This window comes from Lynx rufus, unplaced genomic scaffold (assembly GCF_022079265.1).
Source record: "Lynx rufus isolate CCGP_SWC_20201006 ecotype Redwood Valley unplaced genomic scaffold, mLynRuf1.p SCAF_17, whole genome shotgun sequence".
NCBI classification, from domain to species: domain Eukaryota; kingdom Metazoa; phylum Chordata; class Mammalia; order Carnivora; family Felidae; genus Lynx; species Lynx rufus.
In genome coordinates, this window is record NW_025814831.1 from 41,580,837 (window position 1) to 41,594,072 (window position 13,236).

General features: G+C 37.2%; 1 protein-coding gene across 1 annotated transcript in view; it reads right to left on the minus strand.

Annotated features, from left to right (window-relative positions):
• LRRC9 (leucine rich repeat containing 9) overlaps positions 1–13,236 on the minus strand; it is a 106,496-nt gene that overhangs the window by 34,792 nt on the left and 58,468 nt on the right. The window contains exons 17-22 of the mRNA XM_047080142.1: positions 11,986–12,177; positions 10,752–10,877; positions 8,042–8,176; positions 6,413–6,590; positions 4,157–4,377; positions 2,604–2,726 (exon numbers count right to left, since the gene is read on the minus strand). Coding sequence (XP_046936098.1) covers positions 2,604–2,726; positions 4,157–4,377; positions 6,413–6,590; positions 8,042–8,176; positions 10,752–10,877; positions 11,986–12,177 — 975 coding nt within the window. The remainder of the gene's footprint in view (positions 1–2,603; positions 2,727–4,156; positions 4,378–6,412; positions 6,591–8,041; positions 8,177–10,751; positions 10,878–11,985; positions 12,178–13,236) is intronic.

A 13,236-nucleotide genomic window follows, 5' to 3' on the forward strand; every position in this document is an offset into this window, starting at 1 on the left:
TAGCAGTTATGGGGGTAAAGAAATTAATAAGTAAGTTATGTAATGAGGGAAATCCAATGTTACATTAACACTTCAAAAGAGGCTCAGAGCAAGAGATGATATTCTCTTTGTCTTTTTTTAATCTTTGTTTATTTATTTTGAGAGAGAGGGAGAGAGAGAGGGGGCAGGGAGAGAGGGAGAGAGGGAGAGAGAGAATCCCAAACAGGCTCCATGCAATTAGCAGAGGCCGATCCCAGGAACTGCAAGACCATGACCTGAGCTGAAATCACGAGTCTGATGCTCAACTGACTGAGCCACCCAGGTGCCCTGATATTGTCTCTTAAATAATTATATCGGTTGCCTGAAAAGGGGAGGCTGTATTTTCTGATACCACTCCTGCTTGTGGAATCTGAAAAGGTATCCAATGAAAGCTTGCAAATCTGAGTGGCTTCACCCTGGGAGACATTTTCATATTATTACAAACTGGATAATGACTGAATGAGATTATAGTAATATGACAGTGTTTTTTGAATTTTATGATCATTTTGCTATAAATGATAGGATCAAAAATCAGGGAATGGACTATGATAATGTGATTTATAGTAATAAATACAGGGGCACCTGGGTGACTCAGTCGGTTGAGTGTCCAACTCTTGGTTTCAGCTCTGATCATGATCTCACAGTTTGTGGTATCAAGCCCCATGTGGGGCTCTGCACTGAGCATGGAGACTGCTTGGGATTCTCTCTCTCTCTCAAAATAAATAAACATTAAAAATATATACAATAACAAATATTTATTTGGTCTTCATCCATTGTTCTAGGCACATAGCTCCTAAAGCCCTTGTAATTTCCTATAAAAGAGACATAGAGGCATGTTTTGCTATAATATTTGGTTTTCTGACACCAGTTTCTGAAATTGCTTCAGAGCCATAAAGGTGAAAGCAGTGTCTTGTTATTCATAACAAGCTCCTTTCAACGACACCTGAGTTCATGTTAAAGGGTATCTTTTAGAAAGTCCCTAAGGATGGGGGCTGTTTGCCAGGGGAGTCAACTACAATTAGAGGGTTGGAACTTTCACTCTTACTCCCTGACCTGTGGAGAAGGGAGAAGGGCTAGAGGTTGAATCAGTCACCAATGTCATTTAATCAGCCATGCCTACATAGTAGAGCCTCCATAAATACCCCAAAGAAGGGGCCTCAGAAAACTTCCAGGTTGGTGAACACGTGGAGGTGCTGGGAATGTGGTTTGCTCAGAGAGAGCATGGAAACTCTATGCCCCCTCCTGTATACCTTGCCCTATGCATCTCTTCTATCTGGTTGTTCCTGAGTTATATCCTTTTATAATAAATCAGTCATCTAGTAAGTAAATTTTTTCCTGAGTTCTGGGAGCTGCTCTAGCAAATTAATCAAACCCAAGGAGAGGGTGATGGGAACTTCCTATTGATAGCCGGTTAGTCAGAAGCATAGGTACCAATCTGGACTTGTGAAGTGGGGGTGGGGCAGTGCTGGGGGATTGAGCATGTGGGATCTGATCCTGTCTCCAGATACATAGTGTCAGAATTCAGAGAATTGCTCATATGTGGAAAACCCACACATTTGGTGTCAGAAGTGTTGTGAGTGTGGGGAATTGTGAGAGTAAAGGAAACACATAGATGTGGGTTTTCCTTTACAACTGGGTTTTGTTTTTGCCTCCTATATGCAGGACTAGGTGCTGGAGAAACCAGAAACCCAGAAATGCCAACCAGAGAAAACAAAAATTCACACAAATGCCTGTTCTCTATAGTCGAAAGAGTAGGAAAGGGGAAGCCTAACAAGCCAGAAAATTTTTAGACAAGAGTGGGTCTACTCCAGCCAAACCCATGGCATAAATTGTGGTCCCATCTACACCTGTAAAAGCAGATGGGCACACAGTCTTCCACTCTTGTCCTAGTGTAATAAGGCACCTCTCTATCATCCCCCTGCTGAGCAAGTGGCTTGGATCTTCATCCTCTCCCAGCAGTAATGCACCCCCCCCCACACACACACAAATGTTACTAGAGAATATTTGGGGAGCCTGTTCCATTTCCACACAGTAATAATGGCGGAGCATTTATGAGTCAGTGGAGGCCAATGGGCAATGTGAGCTTAGCAGTTAATAAAGCACATGCCTTCAGGTTGTCAACAGAGGCCAAGTGGGGGAGCTTGGACTTACACCTTCCATCTGACAGCAACATCGCCTTACTTACGGTTTACTAATAACACTGACATACCAGTTTTTTGTTCAAATATATTTTGCTTAAATATTAACAACTGTATTTTTCTAGGAAATAGGGAGCTGTTTTTAGGCCCAACAGAATGGTAGAGCTCCAGAACAGATTTTTCTGTCCTGTCCCTATACTCTTTATTTTTGTCAGGCATCGAATTCAACGGGTGCAAATGTAAGCGATATCTTCCCTTTTCTGCCATCTCAATTTAGAAGAAAATTGGCTAAAGGAGAATATTTAAAAACCCAGATCAAAAATGTGCTTTAGAGACCTAAGTCTGAGTATCATACTAGTGATAAGGCAATGTTCAAAATGATGATGGCCAATGGATATATAAACATGCAGGCTGAACCAAATGCTGTGAGTCATAAAAACAACTTACAATGGAGATTCCATCCAAAGCTTTCAGTTCTGGAAGGTGAAATATTACAAACAACCGGTAGTTTTCTTGATTCCATACAATAATGTTTCCATACATGTTGAGAATGACCAGGTTGCATAAACCCTGGGTAATAAAAACACATACATTTAAAGATACATCTATGTATCTCTATCTCTATCTATGTATCTATCCATACACGTATACATTATGTGTATTACTCCAGCAAGATTTTTCCCCTTAAGAGTTTAACTACCCTGGAATTTTAATATTCGAATTACTCTATCATTTCTTAGTGATTACGGTACTTTAAGTACACGTTTTATTGCAAGAGTTATCCTTTCAGACCAGTAAGTTTTAATTTTGTACAATATTTCAGTGATATGTGATACATGATCAGAATCTCTTTCTTTTAGCACACTGCTGCTAAATATATTATCTATCAGTGGTAAAGACTTGGAGGGAACTTTGCTAAGTTTAAAATAATATACTTTGTTTATGGAAGAATGGCCTATTAAATAGTATGCATGTGTGCATATAGATATAGTAGGAATGAAAAATACTGCCTTCTGATAAGGGATAAAACCCATGTACATCTATCTTCTGAGAGAGTAGCAGAATTCATCTTAAGGGAAAATGTGTTTTTATTAGAACATTTTGATGTGTCTTTGTTGTGCAGGAACGGCTCAGAGTAGATGTGGTTGGGAGAGGTTAAGACAAGCGGGAGTAACACTACTCTGTCTCACAATGTAAAATGGTTTATTTTGTTGCTGCTACCATTGATAAGGTTGCCTCTGCAGCTTTAGAAGAAGTAGTTATATTTGTGGAATAGGATGGGGAGAAGGCTGAAAGTAAGGAAAGACAGGAAACAGACATAAGTTTTTGGTAGGAGATCAAGCCCTAGCAATATGATATCAGCAAAAGGAAAGAGGCCATCGTGAGAATCCCAGTGGTAGGAAATGGCCATTGAACTTTAGAAATAGTTAAGTCACACAATGTATTTGAAGTGAATTCCTATTCTGTGCTGTAGTAAACGTCCATTTTATTCAAACCTTTAGGAAAGCCTTCAAAACTTCAGTTATACAGTAGTTTTAGACGTTTCTTTGGGAGAATTAAAGAGGACAAAGCTGGGCAAAGTTGGCTAGAAAGAGTTGGGAGTCTCCAGTAAGAACCAGTAAGTAAGTGAGAAGTAATCAAGAATTCCTCTGAGAACAGGAAATGTCCAAGACTTACTCCCCAACCAGGTTGAGGAGTCCTTGGAAATACTGAGAAAGGCACTAGTTAGAAGGGATGGGGCTTGGGTATTTTATTGAGTACTAAAAAAAAATTGTCCTAGTAGGTTATCAGTTTGGGGACATGGTACACATACATATGTTTTTATATACACATAAATTGAATGCAAATACATTCAGTAAACCTTGTTATTCTTGATTTTTATTTTCTTTACATTTTTCTGTATTTTCCAAATCCTATACATTGAACATGCATTATGCTCATAATATAAAGAAACCATACATATTTTAAAAAACAAAAACATTACCATCTGAGATAGTCACCTTTAAATTATAGATCTCCTGATTGAGAGCAATATAGTTATTGCTTATGTATAATTCAATCAGAGTAAAAGCTTTTTGTAAACCACTCAATGAAGTAATTCTGTTGTTCTCAAGAGAAAGGGAGTGAAGATGAAGCATGTTATCAAAAGTATGTTTTTCCAGACCATTGAGAAGATTATTATTTATGCTGAGGCGGGTTAATTTAGTCAGCTTGGAAATGCCTAAAAAAATAAGCAAATTCAAGAAATGATTCAGATAGCACTGAAAAGTTAGTTAAAAAAATAACTGGCTGGCCATTTTACTTTTTCTCTTTACATTTTCTCTTTACAGACTCTATAGTACTATCATTGTTTTGACTTTTAAGAAGGATACAATGTGTATAAAGTCCCAGCTAATATATTAAATTCCAATTTTAGATTTCTATGTAGACTCAGTCTTCCTAGGTATTAAGGGACTGTATTATGTAGGAAATATTGAATTTCACTTTCAAATAACCTTCAAATTATATAATTAAGATGTTCACCATCACAATAACACAAAGCTCAAAATCATCACCAGCCCCCCATTTTAAAACATTAAAGGTAAGGGAGTAGATACAGCACTTTGGAAAGTATTCCTCATTGTGGCATTATTTGTATTGAAAAGAACCACTTGGCCTAATTCTACCTTTGCATGCTTAAAACTACTTTTAAGACAGAACTTGAGAAAATGCTACCTCTCACCACAATCTAACCCCTAAGTATGCTATATGCTGTAGGTATTTTGCAGATAGTATAGTGCAAGTTGAAAGATGAGAGAGAACTTTGGAGTCAGAGTTGGTTTCAAACGTAGAATCACTAGATTTGGGATCATAAGTATATTATGTAAAACTTTGTAACCTCTGTGCCTCATTTTCCTCATCCATCAAAAGCACATACTGAAATCTACCTCTAAGGGGTTATGGAATTAAGTGGAATTGCATTTGAAATATGTCAGTTATAGCTTTTGGCAAATAATTGGTTCTCAGGACATTTTATCCATGCTGGCCTTTCACACCAGCCTTACTCATGGGACTATGCAAGCTGAGAGTAAATTGATCTAGGGCAAGTTGGGATAACACTATCAGAGAAAAAATCCTTAGATGGACATTAAACTTATCTGTGTCTGGAAAAAAGAAGAGAAATATTTGTTAAAGCTTAGTGAGGTAAAACTATCATCTCTGAAAAGTGGGTAATAGGAAAAATATAGGTTGGAGGATTCTTCCCTTCAGTGGGCTGATGGGTGGAAATAAAAATGAAACTGGAAACAGTTCTCAGTTACGCATACAAAGGAAAACTAACACCCTATTTTGTGAGAATGGAAGAGACTAGTGATGGTTCTAAAGAGAGATGTCTGAGCTACCCCCAGGTTTATGTAATTCAAATCTACAAAGGAGAGGCCTGTGAATCTATATATTCAATAAGCGTCCCAAGTGATTCTTATGATCAAGCAGGTTTTATAAGCAGATTGTTAAGAGCCATCAAAATAAAATATAATGAATGTTATACACACTGTTTTTAAAGATATCTAATACTTGCTTTTGCATATGTAATTTTTTGAAATAGAATTTTCTACTTTTATGGAAAAGTACACACGTGTGCTAAAAATAATCCAGCAATTCAAAAGTGAATAAAGTATAAATTAAGTCTCTTTTCTAGCCAGTGGAAATCATCGTACAACCAGAAATATTCTATACCCAGATAAATGTGTATATTTGTGTGTGTGCGCATACCCAACATTAATTAGTAAAGCTGCTTCATTATACTTTATGTGGATCCCTATAAAAGGTGATATAGTACATTTGATAATTTTCAACCTCTAGTGAGTAGTTTTCATTTTTGTTGAAGTCTTCAAATTTCCAAAGGTAATCTTAATTCCATACTTTGAAAAATCAACTGGGCTGCTTTATCTTTTTCAAAAGCACACCTCATTCATTCATTCATTCATTCATTCTCATTCAGATACTAATTACTTTCTAGTTTGTAATGTGCTAGGTTTGGTTATAGGTGGGACAGAGGAGAGGAGAGAGAAGTCAGAGCTGAAAGTCAGCTAGCTGGGCTCATTACATATAGTGACTGGTCACAGATCCCACTAGTAAGTGTTCGGAACACTCTGCCCCAAACCTTCTTGGAACTTCTGTAGACATCTTCCTCCTAAAAAATTCTGTCCTCCACATTTTCCTTTTTGGCTCTTGTTAGTTAAACATTCATATTTTAAGATTTTAAAATTCTCAGATACCTTCTATCTTTGAGATACAGTTTCCATCTAACGTGAGTTCTTCCAAGTTAACACAGGATTCCAAGCCTTCTATTTTAGTGAGATTATTGTTGCTGAATGATGCCCATTTCAAATTTTCCAATTTTTCTAAATTTGTGATTTCAAAGAGATGTTGTCCGTCTAAATTTAAAGCAGTTATCTGTAGAATAATTCACATTTTATGTTACTTCTGACTCGGTATCAATAAACTCAATGTTAAAAAAGGCTAATGAAATCATTCAAATGTGGTAAGTAACAGCAAAAGAATTCCTTCAGGGGCTCAGGGGCAACTAGGTGGTTCAGTCTGTTAAGTGTCTGACTTTGGCTCAGGTCGTGATCTCATGGTTCCTGAGTTTGTGCCCCACATTGGGCTCTGCACTGCTTGAGATTCTCTGTCTCTCTCCCTTTCTGACCCTCCCCTGCTCGCTTTTTCTCTCTCTCAAAATAAATAAATAAACTTAAAAAAAAAAAAAAGAATTCCTTCAGGAACTAAAGACATTGTGAAACTTACAAAAGGGTAAAATTTGACAAGATTATAACCCCAAGAGGGACTTATATGGTCTTATGGACACTGTGCTGTGTCAGATTCTCCTGCAGTGAAAAACTTGTCCCAGCTGCTGGGAGTGCTGTGGGCAGAAAGATTTCGGCTGTCAGCTCCTTCAGGGACAGCCTCAGCTGCAGAGAGCTGCCTTGTGCAAGGTCATGCTCCTTCCCAGTTTGGCCCAAATCCAATGATGGAAGGATATAAAGACCTGGCCATCTCAGCCCAACTTGGGACAAATTTAAAGGGCCATTCTAATTCCAAAACTCGCCGTGGGGTCAGGCAGAGCTGTCACTGGGCATGCATCACAGCTAAATGTCTGTATATATCCTGTAATAAAATAATGCCATTGATTTCTTCCCTTTTCGAGGGTCAGCTTCTCGTAACCCAGGTTCAGTCTTTGGCAAGAGGCATAAGGATGCTCTGTGCAACAAAAAGAAGCTGTTGGTGCTCTATCCTTGGCTGAATTGTGACCAGTTCCCCTAGTGTCATGCCAGAATTCTTTATTTCTTTTACCTTGTCACCCAAAATTTTGGCTTGATCTCTGGTTCTGTGCTCTAAAGTTTGCTTGCTTCTTTTGGTACATTATCAAAATCTACCCTTTGGTCTTGTAGCATACACTTATCCTAAATCTCCAGCTCTATGGTGACTGCCATTAAGGCCTAGTCCCCATGACATTACCACTCATGACTTGACGTCCCTGTTTAATTTTGATTTGGCTCTTACAGTTTTCTGCTCCTTACCTATCTGTGCCCTCTTTAAGACACATGGACCAAAGCTGATTAAAAATCAAGTGAAATTGGGGCGACTGGGTGGCTCAGTTGGTTAAGCGACTGACTTCGGCTCAGGTCATGATCTTTCAGTTTGTGAGTTCGAGCCCCACGTCAGGCTCTGTGCTGACAGCTCAGAGCCTGGAGCCTACTTCAGATTCTATGTCTCCCCCTCTGTCTACCCCTGCCCTGCTCATGCTCTGTGTCTCTCTGTCTCCCAATAATAAATAAATGTTAAAAAGAATTTAAAAATCAATTGAAATTAAGCTTTTATATTAGTTAAACAGAATTAGTGTTTACCTTCAAGTACCAGTTTCCATTCACATGTAAATGTGGTCCCAACTTTGAAATCTGTGTCAGAATTTTGGCAGAAGGCCATATACTAAGTGTCCGTGGTCTCTCCTCTTTAGTACTAGAATGCCGTAAGAGCGATAACTAATAAAATAAAAAACACATGATGAATAAAGGAAATGGAATATAGAGGTTCATTTATATATAGTTAAAAGTACTTTTTCCTTGCTGAGTGGCACAATGAATAATTTTAAAATATGACATTTTCTTTGCCTTAAAATGTTCTCAATATCTAGATATATTTCACTTTTTGTTTTAGCAGACCGTTACAAAATAATAGTTATAAAAGATTGCTATAATACAAACACCCATATAATCCATTCATTAAACAAGTTTCAGAGCTAGAATATTTCTCCCACTCTGGAAGCTCCCTGTGTGCCCCATCCTAATCCTTTTCCTCTCCTTCCCCTCCAGAGCCATCACTCACCTCATGTGAATCAACCAATGCTCCACAATCTCAAATTTTGTATCTACCATTCATTTGCTTTATTTATAGGCCTATGTTTGTGCCCATAAACAATATATCATTTAATCTTACACATATTAGAACCTTCTGTAAATTGAATAATATAAATGTATTCTTCTATGACTTACTTTTTGCTCAACATTGTGTTCGTGACATTCATCTAGGCTGCTGCACGTAGCTGTAGTTCATTCACATGTCATTGCTGTACAGTATTTCCTTATCGATTCTCCCATCAGTGAACATTGGGGCTGATTTCAGTTTTGCACACTGCTGTTATGAATATTCTTGACTCTTGCTGCATACATGCAAGAGTTTCTTTGGAATATACACAACTTGCTAGGTAATAGGGTTAACTATATATTCAGCCTTACTAGATAATGCCAAATTGTTTTCCAGAGTGGTTATACCAATGGTAACTTTTAGTTCAAAGTTTTGCTAAAACCTGATAGTGTCAGGCTTTAAAACTTTTGCCAATTGGTGGCTGTAAATTGTTATCTCATGCAGTTTTAATGTTCATTTCCTTGAATACTAATGTGATGGAGCATCTTTTCCTATTATTTGGCTGCTCTGATTTCCTCTCCAGCACCTTTTGCCTACTTTTCTGTTTGATTGGCAGTCTTTTTCCTGGTATATTCAGGATATGCAAACAGCATCTTTTGTTAGTTAGACATGTTGCATATTTCTTTTCCCAGTATGTAGCTTGTTTTTCCACTTTCTTTATGGTGTGCCCTTTAAGGAACAGTTGAATTAATTTTAAAGTAGACAAATCCAGTCTTTTATATTTCTTGTGTAATGAATTCTTCCCTTATTCAAGGACATAATGATAATCTCTGCTCTTTGCTTAAAAAAATTTTTTTTTATGTTTTTTATTTATTTTTGAGTCAGAGAGAGACAGAGCATGAACAGGGGAGGGGCAGAGAGAGAGGGAGACACAGAATCCGAAGCAGGCTCCAGGCTCTGAGCTGTCAGCACAGAGCCCGACGCAGGGCTCAAACTCACGAACCGTGAGATCATGACCTGAGCCGAAGTCAGACGCTTAACTGACTGAGCCACCCAGGCGCCCCTCTGCTCTTTGCTTTTAAAACATTTTTGATTTTGACTTTTACAGTGAAGTCTTAATGCACTTGTCCAAGTGCCTTTTATTGACTAGCTTCCTTGGTCTGTAAAGGCAGTTCTGTAATTTATCAAGTTTCCATGTGTGTGTGGTTCTATATTTGGTCTTTATATTCTGTGCTATTGGTCTGTCCCAACTCTACATTGTCTTAAAGGATTTTAGTAAGTTTTGATTTCTGGTAGGATAAATCCCCAACTCTTCTTCAGGAGTTAATTATATTTTTTTATCAACAAAAAAGTTTCTTCCCTTCATTTTGAGTGGATCCAAAATTAAACATTACATTAAGGAATTAATATTCAAATGCCTCACAAGAAGTACATAGCTGGAGAACTAGGGTAAAGATGTTTAGGATTGCAGCTACTTTGGCCAAAGTACAGCATTCTTAATCTGGATAATATGGGCATTTCCTGCCCCCTGCCCAAGTTCATTAATTATGTTATGTTTTGTTTGTTTTGTTTCAGCCAGTAATGTCAATACTAGATAGGTAATTCACTAAATGCTTTATCAAGGCCTCTAAGCTTACTTTGTCCACAGAAAGTTGCTTGTTTTCATGTAGGCTTTAGAAAGGACTCTGGTGAGTTTTCAAGTTGACTAGGAAAAAATACAATTACCCAGGAGGCATTTTGGGGGTAGTGTGCAGGGATGAGAATCCATACAACTAGTTGGTATTTAAATAAGATACATTTAGGGGCGCCTGGGTGGCGCAGTCGGTTAAGCGTCCGACTTCAGCCAGGTCACGATCTCGCGGTATGTGAGTTCGAGCCCCGCGTCGGGCTCTGTGCTGACAGCTCAGAGCCTGGAGCCTGTTTCAGATTCTGTGTCTCCCTCTCTCTGTGCCCCTCCCCCGTTCATGCTCTGTCTCTCTCTGTCCCAAAAATAAATAAACATTGAAAAAAAAATTTAAATAAGATACACTTAAACAGGAAAAAAAGTTCAAGTGATATGGTTGTTACATATTGATTGTTTTTTTTTATTAGCATGCTGAAAGAAGACACAAAATCTTAAAAACAAGCAAGGTATGGAATATATAACTTGTATATTCTAAACAGCACAAAAAATATTAAACAGTGAAACCCAACCTGAGTAATCTTTGTTCCAGTAATAAATTTCATTGCTGCTATTGTTTCTTCTTCAGAAACGAGGAGTCCATCTAAATGAGTGAGAGTCTTTAATCTGCCAATAACACTCAGCCTTAATGTGGCTGGCTTGGGAGAAATACGAAAAGGTTAATTTTTACAAAATATTACATATGTTATGGCATGGAAAGGAGTGTGCTTTTTCATTCCTCCCATGTAATTCAAAATTATGCATCTCCCACTCTCTTATATATATCTAAAAATAAGGGCCTAACTTAGTTCTTCAGTAGCTGAAATTAAATTCTGTTTAAAAACTAATCTGTTTTGTTTGAAGCCAGATGACTTCTGGCTATAAGCTGTTGAAAAGTGTGATGAAAAGTGCTCAGAGAACAATGGCAGTGAACTCCTGTTCTTCTAGATCAGCAGTTAGCTCCGTGTGCAAGTCTCTATAGATCTTTAGCCCTTGGCATCTAGTTTGGCAACGGGAAGATAGCTGTACACATTCTGTGTCTGCTTTGGCAAAAGAAAAATACCCTTCAATTTTCCCGAGCAAAAAAGAAATAGAACAACGTAAACATGGTAACTTGGCCAATTTAACAGAACCAGTCATTAGCCTCTTTTTAAAATATTGAACCCAGAGTTATATTCATTTTTGAAAAGCAAGGAAAGGAGGATTCTTGAAATTATTGGCTTGGGGCTTATTTTAAATCCTTGGAGATACCCTTAAATATAATCATTGAATACTGAAATTTCTTAGCATGAATCTCTATATTTTTGTGATGAGAAAAAAAATAGTGTTTAATCAAATTTCCTTTTATAGCAGAAAATAAGCCTCTATAACGCAGGTTTATCAGGGGAAGTAACAAATGTATTCCCTCCCTTAATAGTCTGTTTCTCTCACTGTTTTCTATTATTCTTGGTCCCATGCTTCATTACAATAGGTTCTAGTACACTGAACTGTATAATCCCTCCCAAAGTTTGCAAATAGCAATGGTATCTAACACTCTTAAAGCCACCATACTCTCAAACTATTAGAGCTTATCAAAAAAAGCTTTCCTTATAGTAACATTTAATTCATTTGATCACTACACTAAATTCAACTTATAAAATACTTAAAGGAATTCTAGTAAAAACAAAGATAGTTTGCCCATTTCTGGCTACTGCTGAATAGTACCAAGAAAATGGCTTAGAAATAAAAATGATTCTTTGCTTTTTTATAAATACATCTGCTGCGTACCTTTTGCCATGGATTATGCCTAATATCAAGAGTAAGAAGGCTTGCGGTGTGTTTGCATAACATATTTATTTCATCACCAGACTTTTTCAGTTGATTCCAGCTCAAGTCTAGGTGCTTGAGTTTCATTAGACCTCTGAATCCCTCCAACGTTATCACATGGTTATGGCTTGCATCCAAATATTCAAGGTTATACTGCAACACATACAAATAGAAGTGGTGCTGAAAAGGGTCACAGTTTCTATTTACAGAGTTCTTGTCTCTATGAATCACTAAGTATTTACATGCTTTTTGGTAATTCTTACAGAAAACCTACACAGTAGATATATTGCATTATGGTATCAACATATGTATTCTCCCAAAGAGCTACAGGTCTTTTATTTTTAGCCCTCAATTCTCACTTCACCCTTCTAAGGTAGAGAGGCAGGTATTTGTTTTCCTAGGAAAGAAACTGAAGAGTAACTGACAAGATAATTTACCCCCCCAAAACAAGGAATTACACTTTTACTTTCTGGGCTGCTGGTTTATACCATTGAACCCATGGCCTGGTTCAAAAAGATTCACCTTCAGAGGTAGAAATTTCAGCTCAGGTCATGATCTCACAGTTTGTGAATTTGAGCCTCACATCAGCTCCACCCTCGGCGTGGAGACTGCTTGGGACTCTCTCTTGCTCCCTCTTTCTCTGCCCCTCCCTTGCTTGCTCTCTCTCTCTCAAAATAAATAAATAAGCTTAAAAAGAAAAAAAAAGAGCCACTGAAAACATTGTTTCAGTTATATGCACACATAGTCTTACACAAAACATTGTATTACATAGAAATTTGTATCCCTTTCACATTCATGCATCATTAAATATTCTTTAAAATGGTTTTGGATAATATTCCAATATTGTACTGATTGTATAATATTCCAAAAAGTGAATAATTAGGATTATTTTAAACATATTACTACTAACATTTATGTGGCTTCTAATTCTTGGCAACACTACCACAAACATCCATGATCATGAGACTTTAACTGAGACTCTCATGTTTTTTCAGAAGAGATTTTTAAAAATGTGATTCTTAGTTTGGATTTCTATATTGTTAAAATTTTTGATAAATACTGCCAAATAATATTCAAGGATGTTTGTACCAATTTTTTCTTCCAACAGTAGAATATGAGAATGTTCATTTTCTTAAATACCCACCAATTCATCTGCCTTATTTTAATTTACATTGCTTATGACTGGTGAAGTTGAACATCTTTCCATGTGTT